The 23,795-nt window shown below is 44.6% G+C and overlaps 1 protein-coding gene across 2 annotated transcripts in view; it reads right to left on the bottom strand.

Annotated features, from left to right (window-relative positions):
- Positions 1–19,788, bottom strand: part of RDX (radixin) — a 95,398-nt gene extending 75,610 nt beyond the window's left edge. Inside the window, exons 1-2 of one of the 2 annotated variants that reach the window (XM_030561241.1) lie at positions 19,700–19,788; positions 1,330–1,404 (exon numbers count right to left, since the gene is read on the bottom strand). In XM_030561241.1, the coding sequence (XP_030417101.1) occupies positions 1,330–1,341 (12 nt within the window). In that variant the 5' untranslated portion in view covers positions 1,342–1,404; positions 19,700–19,788. Of the gene's footprint in view, positions 1–1,329; positions 1,405–6,678; positions 6,796–19,699 lie in introns of those variants that run through there. The other variant, XM_030561249.1, reaches the window with a different exon arrangement.
- Between the last annotated feature and the right edge of the window lie 4,007 nt (positions 19,789–23,795).

Below are 23,795 nucleotides of genomic sequence, written 5' to 3' on the forward strand. Positions count from 1 at the left end.
AAGCTACTTGTCTCCCAGTTGCTTTAGTAGTTCCATGGATCTGAGTTTGCATAAAAATCCCCGTAATGCAGTAGGATGGCCTCCGAGACTTCCCTCTTCAGTTTTATAGGACCACTAAACTCCCAACACCTAGTTGGGAAGCTCTACTGAAAGCCCTATTAAGAGAATCAAAATAATCAACGGGTCACAAGTCTATGTGTTGCTGTGGTATTTTCCTACATTTAACAGACAGCTCCCAATGGAAAGGGTGTAGCCATAAAAGAAGACAACCTCCTTATACTGACAAGTCTGAACCAACAGCAAAATTTCTTATCAATCTAATGATTAACAGAGCTGCATAGAGCTAGGTATTACCATAATTATTTATTCCAGTGGCTGAGTACAAGGCACAAATAGCATTCAAGCTCCCATTGCTTATTCTCTATACTTAAACTGACCATTCCATGTCAATGAAACTTGGGAGAATGAAGGGACAACTAGAAGCCACTTTATGGATGGTAGAGGAGAGCCTTAAAAGTCCTACTAAAACTCGGGCAGAATGATTCAGTGGCTAAATAATATTCTCCCAATAATATTCTCTCTAAAGAATATTGGAACCTTTCCAGAAGCTGAAGTTTAAGGGTTAACCAGTTTGTGTCCCTCATCTCAGCAGGAACAGGGATGAGACCTGACCTCAATGCAAATGAGGTGCTAATCAGACTATGAAAAGTGTGTGCTTGCCTTTCTATCGCATTTACAGTCCCAAACCACAAATAAGATCCAAGTTATTCCCACCAAGGAGTCAAGCCAAAAGACATCCAGGCCAGTCCTATGGTGCAAAGAAGGCCATAACATTCTAAATTGCCATACAAGTTTCATTACATTGCTGCACATCACTCCCCCATACCACAGGGACTGTTCTCACTGCTCACCTAAGCAAGCCTTTCCCTGCAAGCCCCCATACAGGGTCAATCCAATACACATTAAGTCAATGGAAGTACTTCTACTGACTTAAATAGGCAATGAAATAGATACATGAGGTGCATCTCTGAGCCACTTTTCACCATTATGTTTCACCTGAAATATAGAAACTCCAGAAGAACAATTCCCCCTAACACTGTGCTGCAATGTTAGTTCAGTATTGTCAGAGAGTAGGGCCCCCCAAGATGAAACACTAATCACCACTTTTTGAAGTACCCAGATTTTTATCTTGGACACTTGCCCATTTCCAAGTATTAAATAGGCCCAACCTTGATTATTAACTTATGAGATCTGACAAGATCACAGGCCAGGGAGCATTATGGCTATTATTATGTCAAATTCTAGAAGAGCAAGGAGGCATCTACTTACTGGTTTCGGCATTTCTCTCTCCTTCCCTGAATTTCTTGTTCAGTTAAAATCTTCTGCAAATTCTTTTGTCCCCTTCTGTTAAAGATAAATGTAGTTTGGCTGTTATGCAATTAATCATAGTAGAGTTCATGTACATCATAGCAAATAGTACAAATTCCAACAGAGGTAAACAAATAAGTAGTCTACCTACCCAAAACACACTTCACTCCATGGTTGATCACTTAACATAAAAGCAATTGGGACATCTGGTAAAAGCAGCAATGTCCTTTTACCAGAACTAGAAGAGCAGGGTGCAAGCAAATTAGATTAATTTTATTAGTTTTTTGCAGCCGAACTTTAAGTGAATAAAGAGACAATGGTGATCTAAAATGCTTTAACAAATTTGATATAACAGACTTTTTAATACCCAAGGATTCTAAAAATTAGCCACTGTTTAAAAATGTCTTTAAAGTTGAAGAGTGCTGCATAAGAGTTAAGTATACCTGCGCCACCAAAATTTGCACACTGAATTCCTTTGCTATAATTTAATTTGTCCACCCTAATCAAGCTTTGACAGTATACAAACATGGAGGGCCAAACAGGATTTTTAAAATTAAGATACCCTTTTAAAATCTATTTAAGGAGGAGTATCCTGTTAATTTTGTATCCAATCAGGTGCACTAATTCAGGTATTCCCTTTTCCAAACAAAATGAAATGTATATAAGTTGAGGTAAAAAGTGAAATCACGCAGAGTGAGCAAAATCTGCTCTCTGAATTTTACTTCAAAGCAGCAATGTAGTGAATAGTGTCACTTGCTTTAAAAAAAAACAAACAAACAAACCCTCTTTTCACTCTAGTATAGACATAGCTGGAAAAGCATTTACTTTTACTGTGTTCTAGAATTTCAATTTAATTCTTCTGTACCACAAGAAACTTGCCCGCATTATAGCATTGATCAGATAGCATTGTTATTTAGACACCTTCTCCCCCTTGGATATAGCATCATTTGTAAATGTTAGTCGTTGCTATGACCATTTTGTACAGGTTGACGGGGAGTAAGGCATCATCCACAAAAACAACATTCACTTTCAGTGCAGTTGTACTCTGAAAAGTGAGTAAGAATGTGCTCACCACAACTGAATGTGGTGACTTGTCTGGGCAGTAGGAAAAAGAGGACAAGGGAGGCAGAAGGGCGACGGACTTACCTAAGTGGAATGGAACAGGACATGGCTGGACCAGAGGGGGACACTGACCCACCATATGCACCAGAGGAAGGGGAACTCTCTCTCAAACACTGATCAGCAGCTCTCCATCCACACATGGGAGCAGAGTAGAAGCAGGTTTTAAGATCTGCTGTGGGTTTGCACTAGTCACCTTGGGGATGGGAGAGGAGGCTGGGAAAGAATATTTCCCTCACCACCAAATTGGTTGAGAAAGGTTGTTGTTTTCAAAGGAAAAAGGCCCATTTTTCATTTGAAAAATATTAGCTAGTTCTGGTAATGATAAACAGAAAAACTTATTTCATTTTAAGCTAAGGAAGGCTTCTAACGTTGTACTGCTGGAACCAGCCTTATTTAACATATTCATTCATAATATGGTAGAAGGTATCAACCGCACATTATGAACCTCCTCTGTGAATTTCAGTAGATTTTAAGGTTACCAGGGACATCATGATCATCTAGTCCAGTGGTCCCGGAGGATGTCATATTGGATGCACGTGTCCTGATCAGGCCACTGAGAACCACTGACTAGTCTGATCTCCTGCATATTGCAGGCCACAGAACTTCATCTATACGCTCCTGTAGGATGACCATAACTTCTGGTTGGGCTACTGAAGTCCTCAAATCTTGATTTAAAGACTTCACATTACAGAGAATCTGGTTTGAACTAGAGTCAATGGTGGAAAGTGACATGTGCCTATGCTCCAGAGGAAGGCAAAAAACCCAGGGTTCTCTGCCAATCTGACCAGAAGGAAAATTACTTCCTCACCCCAAGCTGACTAAGTGGAGTTGCAAACACCATGAAGAAATAATATATGGAGGTCCTAGAAAGATCAGAAACAGGAGCAAGAAAAAAAAAGGCAGAAGACAGGGCAGAAAATTGCTGGTGGATTGCATTCATTTCTCAGATTCACATGATCTAAAAGGTGGACAAAACTGAGTGACTTCACATAAGAGCAACAAAAGAATCAAGGGGCTGAAAGGACTGATTTACTAGGAAAGAATTTTACTATTTTTATTTACCTAAACAACAACTAAGTCCTTGATGCAGAAAAGCAGTTAAGCACACATGCTTTAACTCCCATTTATTTCAATGAGACTTTAAAATCTGCTTAAACGGTTTGCTGAATTGGGATCTGAGAGGAGAAGACACGGTAACACCAAGTAGGAAGATGAATTCAGCATGACACATGGGGGAAAAAGAGAAAAAGAAAACTAAAAGTTAAGACTACTGATATTAGTTTAACCTGGTCTCTAAGGAAGACATGCATGATAATACCTGCCAATGAAGGTTTCTTCCTTACACCATGTTTACTAGTCATCTAATCCAATTTTAGAAGTCCCAAATTATGAGATTTCCACTCCCTCCATAAAAATACTATGCCACAGCCCAACACATTTCACTACTGGCAAGTTTTTTTCTCAAACATAGCCTACATTTTTGTGCTTGTTTTTTGTCTGTACATCTTTTTAGGCTTCTTTGTATCATACTAATAATCTAAAAGATTATTGCACGTTTTGAACAGGAAACCTGCCAAGAGAATCTCTTGCACTGAAATTTGTCATCTCATCCAATCATAATTAAGGCTGTGAGTCTGTCATGGAAGTCACGGATTCTGTGACTTTCCAGGACCCCCGTAACATCTGTATCGGCTGGTCCGGGGGCCACTTGTGCAGCTTGGACATCTCTTGAGCCAGCTGCACCAGCCACTGCTGGGGCAGTCTCAGGCCACCTCACTCTCCCACCCCAGCAGCAGCAGAAATTTGGGTGTGGGAGAGGACTCAGGGCTGGAGCAGGAGGTTGGGGCAGAGGAGGGGTGAGGGCTCTGGGCGACGCTTACCTCAGGGGGCTTCCTAGAAGCAGTGACATGTCCCTCGGGTCCTAGGCAGAGGCATGGCCAGGCAGCTTTGCACACTGTTTCCACCCATAGGTGCTGTGAAGCCAGCACTAGGGTTGGGGGCAGCACACAGAGAACCCTGGCTGTGCCTCTGCCTAGGAGCTGAGGGACATGTCGTCGCTTCCAGGGAGCCACATGGAGTGAGGTGGGGAGCCGGACAGCCCCCCAACTGCCCTCCCCCAGCAGCATCAGGGGTCCCAGGCCCATGCTGCTGCCCGGCTCCGCCCCCCACCCCCAGCAGCTGTGGTGGCTATCGGGCCACACAACCCCTCCAAAGCACCCACAGCACCCCTGAGCCACTCCCTGCCCCAGAGCACCCAAGATTTAGTCAGGGGTATACAGTACAAAGTCATGGATCATGAATTTTTATTTACTGCCCATGAATTTTACTAAAAATACCTGTGACTAAAAGGCAACCTTAATCATAACTAAGCAGTATATCATTTAACAAGATTCAGAAAGTGATTCTTCATCAGTCATTTGTATTGCAGTAGCACACAGAGGATTCAGTCAGGTCAGGGTCCCATTGTGCTAGCTGGATATTGTAGGTTAATGACAGCCTCTGCCCCCCACAGAGCTTTTGAACCTGGTTAACTTTGCAGAGTACACAAGTGACAAAGGCAAACAATGTTAAACTCTTTTATGCATTTCTTCTTTAAATAGTATACTGGAAACATCTACAGTTACAAAATTAGTCACTGCAGTTTTTCTTTAAATTTGAATTTCATTCCTTCAAAAGAGAGTAAAATCAACTTTGTCAATAATATGCTTAAGATAACTTTGATAGAAAAGATTTTAGAAATATTTAATCTGCTTCAAGGGCTAAAATTACATTGTAAATTTCACTTTCAAATTTCATTAGAGACTGAGACCAGTCTACACTACAAACTTTTGATAGCATAACTGTATTAATCAGGGCTGTGAAGAGATGTGATCTCTAACCATCATTAAACCCCTAGTGTAGATGCAGTTATACCAGAAAACTGTGCTTTTGTCCATATAGCTTATTTCATTTGGGGGAGAGGGGCAGGCTGCAACAAGCTATACCGACAAAAGTATAGTTTTGCCAGTACAAACTAATCCACAACACTATCAGTGTATTGCCAGTATTCCTGTAATCTCATAGCAATATCATTAAAAGTGCTTCTAGTGTAGATCTTGCCTAAGGGTAACTTTTTAAAAAATGTCTAAATGACTTAGGAGTTCATTTTCCAAAGTGAGTTAAGCACTTTTGAAAATTTTACCCTAGTGGTTCCTGTACTTTGTAAGTTCCAGTAAAATTTTCCTGAAAATGTCTGACACCATCATACTTAGGTAATCTTTGTTTTAAGAGAAGGAATTAATACAAAGAAGCCAGATCAGGAGTAACGTTTTCACATTTAATGAGGGTCATACCTTTGTAAAGATTTTTAATCCAACACAAGCCACCAGAAAACCCACTGATTTATTGCCACGTTTTAACAGAATGCTATAATAAATTAGATGTGGTTCTGTAACTGTGTAATGTAACCACAATATTATAATGCTATGTAAAACTCAGATACTATGGAAAGGGCCATGTATCTAGACATTCATTTTTATAAGGTCTGATATCAGACCATTCTTCCTTTAACATATTCATAAAATGTTCCAATTAACCTTTGCTAATTGCCTTCTTCCTTCCATCATTAAGATAGTACATACACACATTACACTGATGATGTAGTTAGTGCGTGTTGTTGTTTTTAAATTTAAAATAAAACGAAATAACTTGGGACTAGATCATCACTTCTTATGGACGTTATTACAGGAATGAGCCAGAAGGAAAATACTATAATGTTAACATGTCAGCAACTCTGAAAATGTATTCCTTCAGAAACAGGGTAGGGGACTTAATCTCTGAAAGGCAATGAGCTCCCCAGGTTCAGTAAACATCTCCAAGGATCCACTGAGAACAAGTGCAGCAGGGGACTTCAGAACTTGCTCAGACACATACGGCCAGGCTCCTTCTCCTGGAGCCTGGCAACACAGCCCTAAGAGAACTGTCCACTTTCCTCCAATCACCCAAAGTGGAGGGGTTTTCCCCTCTCAGGTTACATTATTCCACACCAGATTTCCCACGGAATTGGCCAAGGGCTCTAAGTACTGCTCTCTCTCCAACTCTCCCCATCCCATATGTAGACACCCAAACTCCATGATCTCATAACTGAGTACAATATTAAGAAATATTTATGCTTTATCCAATAAAATCCAATAAAGGCTCATCATCTACCTTTCTCAATCTTGACTTGAAAGAGGCACCTTTAAGATGAAGGGATAGTTCATGCTCTGTAACTATTTAATCCTTCAATTCTTCAAAACCATGCTCCACACCAGTCATCTGGACCTTCTGCAAAACAGTCAACTGTGTCTACATCACAGAATCAACCATGTGAGAATTCTTCAAGAAAGCCGACTCCTGACTAAAAAAGGATATCTAACTACAACGAAGTCAGATTTTAAGTCATTAGCATGTATCAAAGTTTCTACTGTAGCCAACAAAAAAAAATGGTATTTATCAAAATCTGACAAATAAAGCTCTCTTTGTAAAATGACAACACATAAAATGCTTGATGCCAAATTCTGTCATCGCATATTTTATTCAGCAGCTAGTTTCCAAAAGAAACTTGCATATATAAAGCTAAAAGCCTGGGGTAAGAAGCAGGCATCCTATTCAGAATCAGGGTATGGCTACACTTGCAAGTGCACAGCACTACCGCGGAAGCGCTCCAGCAGCAGCGCTTTGAAGTGTGAGTGTGGTCACAGTGCCAGCGCTGCGCTGCACATACTCCACCTCCCCATGGGGATTAGCTTACAGCGCTGTTTACACTGGCGCTTTACAGCGCAGTATCTTGCTGCGCTCAGGGGGGTGTTTTTTCACCCCCCTGAGCGAGAAAGTTGCAGCGCTGTAAAACACCAGTGTAGCCAAGGCCTCAGAGTCCCTGTCTGACAACTTAGGCACTGCCTCTCTGAGGAAGCAGCTTCTTCAGCAGGTCTACTGAAGGGTAGTTGTTTACCTATTACTGAGCACAGAAGTATGACAAAGGAAGTGGTAAAGCAGACTAATCTGGTACAAAGTTTTCTGTGTGAATTATGCGGCAAGAGTTCTATTTTATTTAAGTTCCTATTAGTGAAGTATCTAAGTACCTTAGATCTTGGAAGAAGTTGACTTTTAATAAATCCTGGAGCACAAGGTTAGTTCTAGAAGATTGGAAGAACGCCAATTCTTAAAAAGGGCAAACAGGATGACAGGGTAATTATCAGTTCTTGGCTATTTAACATTTTTATTAACAACCTAAAAGAAAACAATCATACTGATGAAGTCTGTAGATGACAGAAAAATTGGGGAAATGACAAAGAGGACAAGTCACTGGTATAGAGCAACTGGACCACACGGTACACTGCCAGATGAAATTAAGCAGCGGGCCACATTCGACCCACAGGTTCCTCACCCCTGGATTAAAGGATTAGATAACATGCCTTATTGTGAGGGACTCACTGAGCTTTATCTATTTAGTTTAACAAAAAGAAGGCTAAGGGGGAATTTGATTACCATCTCTAAGTATCTACGTGGGGAACAAATATTTAATAATGGGCTCTTCAATTCAGCAGAGACAGGTGTAACAGGATTAATAGTTGGAAGCTGAAGCTAGACAAATTCAGACTGGAAATAAAGTGCAAATGTTTCACAATAAGGGTAATTAACCATTGGAACAGTTTACCAAGGGTCATGGTAAATTCTCTATCACTGGAAATCTTGAAATCAAAGATTGGATATTATTCTAAAAGACATGCTCTAGAATTATTTTGGGGAAGTTCTATAGCTTGTGTTATACAGAACGTCAGACTAGATCACAATTGTCCCTTCTGGCCTTAGAATCTATAATTCTAGGCGTATATCTACACTGCAGTTAAACACCCATGGCTAGCCTGTGCCAGCTGACTCAAGTAAAGAGCTCATGCTAAGGAGCTATTTAATTCTGGTGTAGAAGTTCAGGCTCAGGTAGTAGCCTGAGCTCTGGGAACCTGCAAGGGAGTATGGTCCCAAGGCTTGGGCTCGAGGCTGAACCCAAATGTCTACACCGCAGTTAAACAACCCCTTAGCCCGAGCAAGCCACAGATTTTTAATTGCAGCGTAGACATACCCAGAAGGGCTGAAGAACAGTTGGATGCCTGCCTAAGTGGCCTTAACTTTCTGCAGGAGAAGATTCCTTTCTCCAGTTAATCTTATTAGTCCAGCAGGGCAATCATCTTCCCCAGTAATGTACCTTCTAAAATGCAAAGGTCAGAGGCTCCCTAATGGCACACTTCCTGAACCCCAGCAGAGGAGTTCCTCTACTGCAGATTTTAGGAGGTCTGTAGATATTCACAATTCATGTCTGTTCCAGAGATCTGGAGAAAAGTGGGCCATGCAATAGCTCAAGGCAGGGATCGGCAACCTACAGCACACATGCCAAAGGTGGCACACAAGCTGATTTTTGATGGCACGTGGCAGCAGGCTGAGTGGTTCAGCCCACCGCTGCTCTGGGGATTCCACCACTGGCTCCTGCCAGCTGGGGTCCCACCGCTGGTCCCACTCAGCACCCGCTGCCGGTCTGGGTGAAGGACCCCCAGGCTGGCAGTGGGCTGGGACCCTGGCTGGCAGGAGCTGGCAGCTGGAACCCCAGAGTGGTGGTGGGCTGAGCCACTCAGTCACTGCTCTGGGGTTCCGGCTGCTGGCCCCTTGCCAGCCAGGGTCCCTGCTGCAGCCCCACTCACCTTGCTTCCAGTTGGAGTTCCAGTGCAGGCCCCCTGCCACTGCCAGACAAGGTCCAGGCCTCCAGCCCTGCTCAGCCCTACCAGCCGCCAGCTCCACTCAACTCAGCTGCCAATCTAGGGTTCCAGCCGCTGACTTCCTGCCAGCTGGTGTCACTCAGAAGCCTGTGTGCAGTTTAAAGTATCCAAATACATGCCAGACATTGGAAAATTCAGCAAGGGCAAGGATCACACTAAACTGATAAGATCTGCATTTTAATTTAATTTTAAATAAAGCTTCTGAAACATTTTGAAAACCTTGTTTACTTTCCATATAACAGTAATTTGGTTACATAATATATAGACCTATAGAGATACCTTCTAAAAAACATTAAAATTTATTACTGGCACACAAAAACTTAAATTAGAGTGTATAAATGAAGTCTCGGCACATCACTTCTGAAAGGCTGCTGACTGCTGGCTCAAGGTATCAGAGAACCATACAGGAGACTTGCATAAGGGAACTCACAAGAAGTGGCTGCCATCCAAGCTGCAGCCAGGTAATAATTAAAACATACACTTAGTGGGTGACAAGGGACTGTATGCATCTTTTAATTTCATTTTAATTTCATTTCAAACAGTTAAGAGAAGCTTCTCTGGCTTTGAAAATTAGATGGAGACAGATTAAGTTTTATGTAGTGATCTGTCTGTCACTCTTAAGTTTCTAATTATTTTAAAATAGAAATTTCCAAACAAAAACTTTTTGAAGTAAGGATGCTGACTTTTATGCAAGATACAATACAATAGTACCATTAAGATTCTTATGCATTAAAAGACTAAGTGCTGTATGTAATTATGGATACATTGAAAGAATTTGAAAATGTGTGTCCTCTGAGCTATAGCTAATGTTATTAGACTATATAAAATAAATTTTCACATACCAATAAAGTAGTTAATACTCATTAACTAATGGTAGCAGAACATTAATGTAAGTTAGCTTTATGTGTAACTTTATGTTTTAACAGCAGCGTTATGTATTTTGCATAAAGGTTATTTTAGTAAGGTTAACGTGTTAACCCCAAATTAACACTGATTTTTTGTTTACAGTAGTTACAAACTTTGAAAATTTCACAGCAGGACACAAAGGAGTATAATCTCTCAATATATTTGTCTTATACAAGAGCTAATATTTAAAATAAATGTAGAAACTGACAAAGATGACTGATCTAAATGTTCACGTGTCAATATGAAGTGATAATGTTCATTGTCAACACAGTTTTTAAAGGGATAACAAAGTTGTATATTGGATACATTTCATTTCAGACCTGATTATTTTCCTTTCCAAATAGCAGTTTATCGCTGTATATTTATTATGTGTTAGGTTTCTTAAATCATAATATGTTATATATTAACACTCATTACTCCGTTAGTCCTAGCACTTTAGACTAAGGCCAATGAGTGGTTTGTTTTCCCCCTGTACTATAGGATATCATGACAGAAATGAAAAAACAACCAACTTGGACTCACTTCATGAGTCAGTTTCTAAATAATCAGTTCTAAGTAATCAGTGATCAATCAGTTTCTAAGTAAAGGAGAACAACAGTTTTGGATTGTGAAACAAAATTCATGCTCATGAGCTTACTTGAGAATAAAATTAACCAGTAGTAATCCTAGCTAATTAATACTGACAAGGAATATGATGCTTGGAGAGAAACTTGTATATATTAGTATACTCATTCAGCCTGCAAGAGAGACTATATTAAGCTACGTATGTATCCTTTCAATAATCAGAAGTTTTTCCAAAAATCTTGTAGCAATCAGACAATGTTTTAGTTTATACAAACGGTCTTGAAAGGCCTCCCTTCATGCACTCACACACTTTCAACTCAAGGTGATAGCAAGACAGTTTTGCTGTGGATAAAATGTACAATACCAAAAAGTAATGCCTTGAACAACTTCCACCACTGTATGGCAGCAATCAGGGCCTGCAACAGAGCTAATATCCAGACATCCTCATCAGTACAGCTGACCTGCATCAGGCTGCCTGATCGGTTGCAGGGGCCAGCAGACCAGCTCTTAAGCCAGTCATGGCTTGCTGGCTGCTCAATGCTTATGCCCACCACTGCACCTGCTCTTGCACTATCTTGTTCTTGCTTCCCCTACCTTGAACTACCTTGTTCCTGCTGCCCCACTCTTGCACCCAGCCTTGCCTCTGTCCTGCCACTGCTTTGAACCCCACCTTTCCTGCTATGACCTCCAGTTCAACCTTTGGCTTCTGACTCTGGCTTAACCCTCGGCTCTGGTATGCAGTTCCTGCCCTCTGGTTTGATTCTCAGTTCCTGCTTCCAACTACCGACTCCAGTTCTGGCCCTAGTCCTTGATTCCTGATGCCTGCTACAATCGCTAGTCTAGATTACTCTTCTCCCAGTTGTCTGACAGATTGAGCAACCCATAAACTTAAGAGCCAGGTGTCCTCAGCGTAAGCATGGACCCTACTAAGGTCCCAGTGGAACTGGCAGATCCCACCCAGAAACCTGCAAGTACAAGTAACCATCCTTCAATCACATAACGTGGTCCTGCAGGTGCAGGTTTCTCTGTTGGCCCCTCCTATCCAGCTCTTCCTGGAGCCAAAAAGATTCCTTTGCCTGACAAATTTGACGGAAATCATGACAAGGGTTGGGGGTTTGTGAACCAGTGTCAGTTCCTGTTCTTACTACACCCTTGCTCATTCTCCACAGGCCACAGTGAGCACACGAGGACCCCCAAGTCAGTTTCAAATGCAACTCTAAACACCTGTATTGATTTGATTACTGGTAAGCTCCGAGATTCATCTATAAGCCATAGTCAACCCAGGGGCCTCAAGTAACTTTATGGACTTGAACTTTCCTAAGATCTATGCGTTTCCAATCATACGCAAGGACTCACCAGATCTGGTCAAGACTTTTTATGGGCCTCTTTTTTCCTTGAGACCAGTAACCCACTAGACCTGCAGTAACAGTTATCCTCCAGGGGCACTAGAAAAACCTACAGTATGGATTAATCCAGGCCCCTCATACTCCCATCATCCTTGGTATACCCTGGCTTACCACCCATGACCCCCACATTCACTGGTACTGTCAACTATCCTGCGTCTCAGGCGTCAAGAACCAGACCAGTACTCTCTGCAGTTCATGTCACCCACTGGAAGACCTCAACACTCAGTGTCCTCACAGCTTTGCCTGCTATGGCCAAGATCACCCACAAACACCAAGACTTTGCAGATGCATTTGACAAGGAGAGGTGCCCTCTCTGAACCCACATTTCAGGCTCTCCACCTGTACATGTAAGAGAATCTTCAGAAGGGTTTCATTTACTCATCCACACGCCCAATGTCTGCACCAATCTTTTTTGTCAAGAAGCAGGATGGCTCTCTACAGCCGTGCACTGACTATCTGACCCTGAACAAGGTGACCATATGAAACAGCTACTTCCTCTCCATTATCAACAAGCTCTTACACTGGCTAGGCACAGCATTTTCACATAATTAAATCTGTGCAGGGCATATAACCTAGTGCGCATGTATGAAGGAGACAAGTGGATGACCACCTTTCATACTTGACATAGCCACCATGAAGATCTAGTCATGCAACGCTTCATAAAGTGTTCAAAGAGTGCTGAACAATATATTTTGAGATATGCTGGACCATTCTGTCAGTATCAACCTTGATGATATTCTGATTTTCCGCAAAGACCCAGCTTTTCATGGTGAGCAGGCACGTAGTGTTCTTGAAAGACTACTCCAGAATCATCTATATGCCAAGCCGGAGAAATGCGAGTTTGACCTTGAATTTCTTGGGTGAGATGATATGTCCAAGGGACTGGCAATGGACCTCTGCAAGGTGATGACCACCACAGATCTGGTGGCACCAAGGATGTCTGCGGAATCCAATGCTTCTTGGATTTGCTGATTTTTATAGATGATTTATCGCAGGATTCTCTGTGCTCACGGTTCTCATGGACCTCAGAGGCACAAGTTGCCTTTGATAATCTGAAACAGAAATTTGTCACAGCTCCCATCTTGGTCCACTCAGACCTCTCCAGACCATTTATAGTGGAGGCAGACACTTCAAAGTTTGCACTAGGGACAGTTCTTGCCCAACTTAATGCTCAGGATGATTGAATTCATCAGTGTGCTTTTTACTTATGAAAACTCTCTGCTGCTGAGATGAACTATGACAACCCGACAAAGAATTGCTGGATATCAAAGCAGCCTACGCAGAATGGCACCATCTTCTGGAAGGTGCTAGGCTCCATTCCAAGTTCCGACATCATAAAAACTTGCAATATCTAAAAATGGCCAAGAACCTGAATCAGCAGCAGACATACTGATCCCTTTTCTCGAGAAATTCAAGTTTGGGGTCATTTACCAACCAGGAATAAGGACAAGGAAAGCAGAAGCATAGTCCCAACAGAATGAATACTACAAACCTTGTGCGGAGACTGCGTCCATGATTCTCAAGCCCTCAAACTTCATTTCTGGCATCATAGCCCATGATCTGTTATCCTCCATCCACCCTCAGTTATCTAGAGATCCCTTTGCCATCCAAACTCATCAAGCCTGAGATCCCAAAGAGGACCAGACCACTATAGGTTTCATGTTGCAGGACAGAAATCTATACCACGAGGAATGCATCTGTGCGCCCAAAGGGGCCACCTGGCTTTAAGTCCTACAACTCAGCCACAGTGCTCCCCTAGCAAGCCACATCAGCCATTCTAAAGACCCAAGACCTGGTTTCCAGGGCCTACCATACACATCTCTGCTGCGTCCTGTGTATATTCCAGTTATCTTTACTCCTGGATCAAGACCCCCATTCAAGACTGCTGGGATTCAGACTGCCCTTATGCAGTCCACCTCCGTTAAGGGCCATCATAATTTCCATAGACTTTATCATGGAATTACCACCCTCCCAAGGGCACAATACCATTCTAATTGTGGTTGACCACTGAACCAAGATAAGGCATTTTGTTTCATATCAGGCACTTCCCTCTGCTCAGGAGACAGCCCCCTCATTTGCGAGCTACATCTTTCATCTCCCTGGCTTGCCTACATGCATAGTATCTAACTGGGGATCCCAGTTTATTTCCCACTTCTGATGAGAATTTCTATACTGTCCAAGTATAGATGCCCTAACCACAACAACGTATCACTTCAGCACCCCTGGGCAGGCAGAGTGGGTCAATCAGATCCTTGAACAGTACCTACATTGCTTCCTAAACTATCATCAAGATGATTGGCTGTCCCTAATCTGTCATGCGAGTTTTCTTAAAACAAATGCCACACACACATCCACCAAGAAACCACCTTTCTTTGCTAACTATGGCTTCCATCTTCATGCTCATCGATGTTTGGAGGCAATCTCTGGATGCCTGCTGTTACCAAACTCACAGCCTATATACAGCAGGTACACCAAGAACTCTAGAGGCATTTAGAAGGTACTAAAGCAATCTACATACAAGTATGCCCAGTGGTCCCACCAGCGAAAACCTGGCGTCAGGACAGGGAATAAGGTGTGGCTGTTCACCCAGAATCTGCAAACAACTTGCTCCTCCATGAATCTGGACCATAAGTATCTAGTGCCTTTCCCAGATCACAAAACAGATTAACCAAGTTACATTCAAGGTACATCTAACAGATTCCCTCAAAATTCACCCGGTCTTCCATGTCTCTCTTCTAAAGCTATTAGACAAGAATCCCTTCCCACTCCATACTGTTACCCATTCACAGATAAATATTCAGGGCCAAGAAGAATATGTGGTTTGGCAGATTCTAGTCAGATCTGAAACTACAATATCTAAATGACTGGAATGAGTACAGCTTGGATCTCCTGTGCATCTTTCACCATGCTTACCCTGAGGCCCCAAGGTCTCTAGATGGCACTCTCAAGGGATGGGTACTGTCAGGAACTAGGGCCTGTAGCAGAACTAATCTCCAGGAAGCCTCATCAGTACAGCTGGCCTGCAGCAGACTGCCTGATTAACCACACTACCCAATTGTCTGTAAGCGGCAGCAAGACAGCTCTTAAGCCACCAGCAATAGTTCACTGTCTGCTGTATGCTCATGCGCACCACTGTGCCTGCACCTGTGTTACACTGTTCCTGCTGCCCCTGCCTTCCACCGAGTCTTGCTGCTGTCCTGACACTGCCTTGGATCCCTCCTTGTCTGCTATCCTGCTCACTCAGGTTTGGACCTTGGCTTTGGCTTCTGATTACTGACTCCAGGCTCAACCCTTGGCTCTGGTATCCAGTTCCTGCCTTCCAGTTTGGCCCTTGGCTTTGACCTCTGACTACTGACCCTAGTCCTTGGTTGCCAATGCCTGATCAAACCACTAGACGACCACTTTGACCTCTAGGCTAGACTCTCCTCATCCCAATCAGCATATGCTGGATGGAAGAATCCCATATATTGCTACAGACTAGGAACCGAATGGCTAGACAGCAGTTCTGCAGAAGAGGACCTAGGGGTTACAGTGGACGAGAAGCTGGATATGAGTCAACAGTGTGCTCTTGTTGCCAGGAAGGTTAACGGCATTTTGGGCTGTATAAGTAGGGGCATTGCCAGTAGATTAAGGAACGTGATCATTCCCCTCTATTCGGCATTGGTGAGCCTCATCTGGAGTACTGTGTCCAGTTTTGGGCTCCACACTACAAGAAGGATGTGGAAAAAATGGAAAGAGTCCAGCAGAGGGCAACAAAAATTATTAGGGAGCTGGAGCATATGATTTATGAGGAGAGGCTGAGGGACCTGGGATTGTTTAGTCTGCAGAAGAGAAGAATGAGGGGGGATTTGAGAGCTGCTTTCAGCTACCTGAAAGAGGGTTCAAAAGAGGATGGCTCTAGATTGTTCTCAGTGATGTTAGATGACAGAACAAGGAGTAATGGTCTCAAGTTGCAGTGGAGGAGGTTTAGGTTGGATATTAGGAAAAACTTTTTCACTGGGAGGGTAGTGAAGCACTGGAATGGGTTACCTAGGGAGGTGGTGGAATCTCCTTCCTTAGAAGTTTTTAGGGTCAGGCTTGACAAAGCCCTGTCTGGAATGATTTAGTTGGGGATTGGTCCTGCTTTGAGCAGGGGATTGGACTAGATGATCTCCTGAGGTCCCTTCCAACCCTGACATTCTATAATTTTATGATGCCATCCCTGCTCACAAACAAAAAATCTTGGATAATAGTAAAAGATTATGTCATTAAAAATGTCTAGGCATCACCAGACTGTATATCTGAAAAAACCTCATTTACTTCATTCCCAAAGAAATACTGCTTCTGTCACAGTTACCGGGTGGACTGCACTTCTGACCTCCTTCTGGTCTCTCGGAGTGTAACCTCTTCAGGTCTGTCTTATGCCTCTAGCTGTCATCTCTATCTCAGAGTGGAATCAAACAGTTCTCCCACTCTCAGACTGGGCCTTGACTGCAGTCCTCTGTTTATCAACCATGATTATTGCAGCAGGTCTAACTTAAGTCCAGACCCGGCTGTTCTCAATTCTGCAAATCTCAGCTCCACATTTGTCACACTTACACTGCATATTTTCTATTTCATATTTCTATAGCACCAATCATACTATTTAAGGACCACTGGTAACATTTGGCATTTAGGGCTGAATCCGCCAAAGTTGACACTTAGGTGCTCAAGTCCAAAATTTAGATCCCAAAAGTCCCTGCTCAACTGCTGCTTTACCCTATAAGCACCTAAGTATCAACCAATAAAATCCTACAGACCCCTAAAAATCTGCCACTGGGCATACACACAACCACCTCAGTCCAGGCAACCAGGCATTTAACGCACACCTAAATCCCAGCAGAATCCTCAAACTATGCAATGCCCTGCCTACCTCACCTGTGAGGTCTGATCTGATAGACACGCTGAATGGCTTCCTGATAGATCATGCCCTGTACAAAATGCCAGAAGTGGAGCTGGTGCCCCCTTTGTAAGTTTTAGGCTAGTGGTTAGAGCACTCACTCAGGACATGGGAATCCCAGATTCAATTCTTCCCTCTGCTAGATGTGGAGCAGGAATTTAAACCCTTGTCTCCACCTTTCAGGAGATAGCCCTAACTTCTAAAAGGATATTCTGGAGCTGTTCCCTCTTAACCTCTCCTGTTTAAATTGTTCCACTTCTTATAAATTAACACTCTCTGGAAAGAGTGAGAACAACTATCAACTAGTGGTTTGGGGACTCACCTGAAATGTGGGAGTCCCAAGTTCAAGCCCATGCCAATGACTATCCAAGGTGAGTGCTCTATCAGTCAGGCTAAAAATGTAAGGGGGGGGGGCACCTCCACCCTGTTTTTTGCAAGAGAGGGCTTAAGCACCTAACTCCAAGAGAGAGTTTATGCCTTTGAATCTTAGGGCTTGTTTATACTTAAAATGCTACGTTACCTAGGCTGTCTGCATAGGTAAGCCACCTCCCCAAGAGATGGTAGCTAGGTTGACAGAAAAAGGCTTCCCTAGACCTAGCACTGTCTACTGGCTAACTTAGGTAGCTCCCTGCTCAGCTTGCTGACTTTTGTGGATTCCACTCTTTGACACCTCGCCCCATCCATTGTATAGGGGAGCCTGTGTACCTAATGTGGGGCTGTGAATTCCATTAGACAATATGGCACCTATATGTTGAACATTACAAGACTGAGCCTAAGTCCCCTTTGTGGATCCGCACTTATGTAACACTTTGAATACGTGTACTGCATTCCTGTGACACAGGTAGGCAGGCAAATACCTGCAACTGATCAATACAGAAAATGAGGCATAGCAAGGTGAACTGGACTTGCCTGAAGTTACACAGTACTACACCTCAGGACTTCTTGTCTCCCCACCCTGCACTTGTTGATTCAGACCAACACATGCCTGTCAACGAACATGTACTGTAAGTAGTAATATTAAATCCTCCATCAGTATGCTCTACAGTTTGACAAATGCAGCTTCACAGTTCATTAAATAAAATTAGTGTAATCAGTTACATTAGCACTGAGAAAGTGCTATTTTTAAACATCCAAGCTGATAATAAACAAGGGCAAGGGAATGATGTAGTTAAGAAATATATTTTCATGCTTTAAATTTCCTTGATTTAGCTAGTTTTTAATGGTAAGGATTAAAACAAAAATTTGCATTATTTATATCAGACATTTATCCAACATAATATAATGTACAATGGCACAGGGCTGTTGCAACCATTATGTAGATCAGTATTTAGACTGAGGCTTTAAAATGTACATTTGTTGTAAACAATAGCAACAGATGCTTCATGGCACTTGTTTATGAAGTAAGTCCTTATTATCCTTCCATATTTGTACATTCATTGATCCAAGCTGATGTTCTACAAGAACATCAAGAGTTAAAAAGCCTTAAGATATTGTTAGTGAAAAGCGGTTGCATAGCAGTGGAATTTTACATGCTGTACCTTGCCTTTTGCAAAGGACCAACACTCTCCCCAAGACTGCTTTACGGACTACATCATTTTAAACTTTTATTTTAAAACTGAGGAGTGAGCTCTAGTTTCAAGCTGGAGCGATTTACAAATTCAGAGCTTCCCCTCAACTCTCAAAAAACCCTGGAGGCAGTGGGGGAATGTAGCTGAACCTGACGCGCCGGCAAAACGTCTCTGCACTCCTCGTCGGGCTGGTACGGCGCCGGGCCGCCTCCTGCTCCTGTGCTGCACAGGGGTGGATGGGTGTTTTGTTTCTGACGTGAGGAATGTGTTACAAAGTATCATCCTCATTGCAACAAGTAGCCGAGGGGCCTTTTCGAGTTGCACTTTCGCTCAACCCCCTCCCCGCAATTCAGGGCTTCGAGCGAGTCGGGATTATGCGCCGCTACGCCGGCTCCGGGCACCGAGAACCAAGATTAGATGCTAGCGGACGAGACAGAGCGAGCGGAAGAAAAGCATCAATTCCCATCCCATCCTGCAGCGGCTTGATCCCCCCAGGCCCCCGAACTCCTCCTCCCCATAACCTCCTGCAGTCTCCGAAGGGGGCGGGCAGAGAGGAGGCTGTGGGAGGACCACCCAGTGTAGAAGGGGGCCGAGAGGAGCGCGGGGTGACGGGACAGCACCGGGAGAGGGGGGCAAGCAGCCTGGCGGTGGCAGGGAGGGACACAGCCCTGGGGGAGAGACAAGCGCTGCGGGGGACACGGGGCTCTAGGGAAGGAGTTACGGAGGGGGGCAGCCCTGGGGGACACAGGCAGCCCCGAGGGGCCACGGGGGGGAGCACATAGAGTCCCGGGCCCAAAGCAGCGTGGGGGGGGGGACACACACAGCCCCGAGGGGAGCACGAGCCAGACCGCCCCGGGGAAGAGGAGGAGGGACCAGGCAGGCAGCCCCCGGTAATCTGATAACGGGCTCTGACAGCTCCCGAGACCCCTGCCCCCCTCGGCCCCGGCCTGGCGGGAAGCAGCGGAGGCGGGGGCGGGCCGAATGCGGCCTGGTAAGCGGCCGGTCGGGCACTGCGCGGACACCAGCCCCCTCCCCAGTTCTTCCCTGCGTCCCCCTCACCGGCGGCTCCGCTCCCCGGCGGGGGCCTCTGCCAGGGGACTCGGTCCCGCCGGGTCTCCGACGCGCTCTCGGTGGTCGGCTGTGGCCGGGCCCCCGCGCAGGCCCCTCCGCGGCCGGGCAGCAGGCGCTGGGGGCCGCCCTGGGCTGTTCGCTGGTGGGTCGAGACAGGAGACGCGCAACGCGCCGCTGACAGCTATTCAATATGGCGGCGGCGGCCGCCGTTTAGATTTTCCTCCGCGTTGTAATGGAGCATGCGCACTAGTCACAGCGAAGTCGCTGCCCTCAACTCTTCGCCGCGGGGGGCTGAGAGCGAGCGGAGCCTCGGTGTGAAAGGAGGTTTCGCGGGAGTACGTGTGTGTGTTGCGTAGGGGAGAGGTGGGGAGCACGAGGAGACCCGGCGTGCAAGTACACAGCGGCGGAGGGGGGGCTAGCCCCTGTGAGAAGTAATGTTGGGGAGAGGGCAAGAGGTGTCGTGTGATGCCCTTGCTGTGACTAGCCCGTGTGAGCCCTCATTCCTCTCGCCTTGTTTATCCAGCAGGCTCTTGGCATGTGTGGATGCGGCTTACATAGCTGATGTAAGACTAATTTTTCACATGTCTAATGCCTATGTGTCCAGAGGTGCTAGGGGGTCCTGGCACACCCCCTGGCTTGAAGTGGTTTCCCTTATATACAGGGTTCACCCTTCGGTTGAATGGTTCTGAGCACCCCCACTATACCAATTGTTCCTGCCCCCCTGCCTGTGTCATACATAGCTGGCTGCATAGGTGGTTCCCAGGAGCTGTGTTTAGACCCGGATGTTAGAGAGACAAGTCAGGGAGGTAATATCTCTGCTTGGACCAACTTCTGTTGGTTAGAGACAAAGCTTTCAAGCTACTGGGCCCTGAAGAAGAACTTGGTGTAGTTTGAAAGCATGTCTTTCCCCAACAGATTAGTCCAGTAAAAGATCTTATTTTTCCTCTCTCATAGGTGTACCTTGACAAACCTGTTTCATGAGCGAAGTCTTTTAGAGTGCTCCATTTGGTAGCACTTTGTCATAGGAAAGGTTGTTACAAGCATCTGTTTATTTTTTTGGATTACTCCTTAGGAGCCCATGCCTGCTCTGCACTTACTCTGTGCAGGCAGACCCTCCCCCCCATGCACACACTTTGAAGGGAATGGGGCTCTGCAGAGTCTCAACTTGAGTTACTGATTCAGTCACATAAGGCTGTTGCCTCTAAGGCAGGGACTTCAAGAAGAGGGTGGCATAGGTGCCGACTTCATAGGTGCTCCGCCAACCAGCTCCCACCTGCCAGTGGGCCCTGCCAATCAGTTCCTTCCCCTCCCTCCCATTGCCTCCCAGGCATGGTGGATCAGCTGTTCAGTGGAGGTGCTGGGGAGAGGGAGTGGAGCAAGGGCAGGGCATGCTTGTGGGTGGGGGGCGGAACAGGGTGGGAAGAAGTGGAGTAGGGGCAGAAAGGGGTGGAGGAGGGGCATTGGGGGAAGGGGTGGAGTAGGGGTCAAGCATCCCAGGGAAATGAGAAAGTTGGTGCCTGTGGAAGATGAAGCCACAGTTCCCTTTGGGTTGTACAGGAGGGGCATTGCTAACACTCTTAGACCCTGCTCTTACAAAGACTCAGGTCTTTAAGCACTTTGGGTGGAATCCACAAAGTCTTAGGTGTTGCAAAGCTAAGAGTTATAGGGCCTAACATTTAGGTGCCTAGAAAATCACAGGAACAACACTGCAATCCACAAAACCCTAGGCTCCCTATACAACGAACAGGAGAGATAGGTGACTAAGAATGCGATCTACAAAATCTAGCACACTAGCAGGGAGCCACCTGCACTAATACATGGGAGATGCCAAACAGAGGTTTGGGCTGAGCACTCTGTCTCTGAGATAGGGGCAAAAGTCCAGGCTACAAGGAGACCCTAACTTGGTTTAGCAATCCATGAACAGGCTCCTACCACCAGGAGACAGACAGTTTAGGCACCTGCAGCATTTCTTGTCCACTGGTTCCCTAGACACCTTTAAGGAGCAGTGGGTGCTGTCCAAGTTTCTCTGCCTAGTATCCCCTTCCAGATCCCTGATTTTGTTCGTGTGACCCTCACTTCTGACCTTGTTGTTTTTTCATTGTCCCCTGTAATCCCAGGTTCAGTAGCTCCTCTTCTTAGGCTGGAGAGGGTCATTCAGACACAGGTGGGCTTGCGCCTGCCTGCCTCCTAGACTTCAACAGGTATAGCATTTCTTGTGGAAATGAGTTAGGCACCTGCCGTACTCCACACAAAACAGCCAGGTGTGATGCCCATTTTATAACTTTTAGCCCAGTGGTTAGAGCAGTCTCCAAGTATATCAGAGACTCACATTCAATTACTCCTCTCTTATCAACAGTTATGATTGTGCAATCTATACTTCTGTTGTTTTGCCTATATGGTCCCCACATCTCTACTCTTTATCTGTATGGTCTGTGTCTGATTCTTTAATTGTTTCTGTCTGTTGCATAACTCATTTTGCAAGATTTAAATCAACAAAGGTAGTGGGGTATGATTGGTTAAAGAATTTTTTTGTAATGGGCTACGATTGGTGAAAAATACTGTTTTGTAGTACTTTAGTTTAAAATGATTGATTAAGGTATAGCTAAGCAAGATTCAAGTTTAACTATATAGACTGGGGTCCAAAAGGAAGTTCTTTGGAACCTAACTCCAGGACACAGCCCAAGATCAGAGCTGCCAGACCTCAATGCCCTGCCAACTATATCGTGCAGAAGCTGGTGCCCCAGATGACCTGATCCTAACTGGCCACCGGGAAAAGTTCATCTGCCTTATTGGGAGTGGTGAGCATTATATGCTTAGTGTGTGTATTCTGTTTTGGTAACTGTTAATAGATAAAGGTTAAGGATATTACTGTGTAAGGCTTTTTCACTGGTAAAAGGCCCTGAGGTGCAAACCCGCAGAAGATTACACTCTGAGCCCTAACCAGGTAAGTGTGGGTACTTTAATTACCCAGGTTACAGTCTGAGCCCTAGGAACTGAGTATGGGTGGCCCTAACCCCTAAGAACTGTTGATGGGTAGGTGCCTTCACCCAGAGCCCTAGGAACTAGGAAAGGGTGGGAGTGCCTACATTAACTGGGTTATGCCTTGAACTCATGGAAGGGTAAAGATGGGGTGCCCTAGAGTGTGCAGGTAACAAACGAAGCTCCACAGTAGACTAGCCCATAGCTCTGTGATGAGAGCACCTTCATGAGAGGTGGAAGACGCTTATTCAAATCTTTTCTCCCCCTCTGGTAGAGAGCACACCTATCACATTGGGCTCTGCATAGAAGTTAGGATCCAGAATGCCTGTCTTCTCCTGGTTTGTGGATCACTCTGGGGCTTAGGCAGGAGATAGGCATCTGAATACCTAAAGGGAGGCAGCAGCGTGCATGCTTAGAGGCTCAAACGCAGGCTCCGAGGGAACTTTTACTCTGAAAACTTAGGCCATGAGTGAGTTTAGGGGCTGACAGGATTCATCAGGAGTTTTGAGGATCGAAGTGGAGCCAGAACTGGGAACTAGCAGATACTAACTCTGCCATGTAGGTCCCCAAGTACTTTTGCGGTTAACACTTTGTGAGTAGTCCCATTGATTTCAGTATAAAGTTAGGCCTGAAAGTCTTTGTAGGACACAGCTATTCTGTTGACCACATGCAAACACATGAACACAAATTCTTTTGGCTTCTAGAAAAAGTGTAAAATTGTGGTCTCAACAGAATACATTTTCATATCCTTATTTTAGTATTTTTCTCATTCCACCATATTTTATGCATTGTTAACAATCATGCTTGAGTAGTTTCTCATAGGAAGCTGTAGCTTTACTTCACACTATCTTCTATTTGAAGTCACTGCCTTAAAAAAGGCATAGGCCCAATGGTACTTTATTCACCTGGGTAGTATCATGAAAGTCATGCACGTGCATAAGTATTTGCTGAATTAGAGCCATGATCATGTGACTCTGTTCAACATGAAATATGTTTTGAAACAGAGAAAATAATTTCTTCCTAGTCACTAAACTGAAACTCATGCAAGTAACCATACCGGAAAAGAGTAATTCAAATACTATATAAATACGGCTGGGTTACTATC

This window comes from Gopherus evgoodei, chromosome 1 (genome assembly GCF_007399415.2).
Source record: "Gopherus evgoodei ecotype Sinaloan lineage chromosome 1, rGopEvg1_v1.p, whole genome shotgun sequence".
Taxonomy (NCBI): Eukaryota; Metazoa; Chordata; order Testudines; family Testudinidae; genus Gopherus; species Gopherus evgoodei.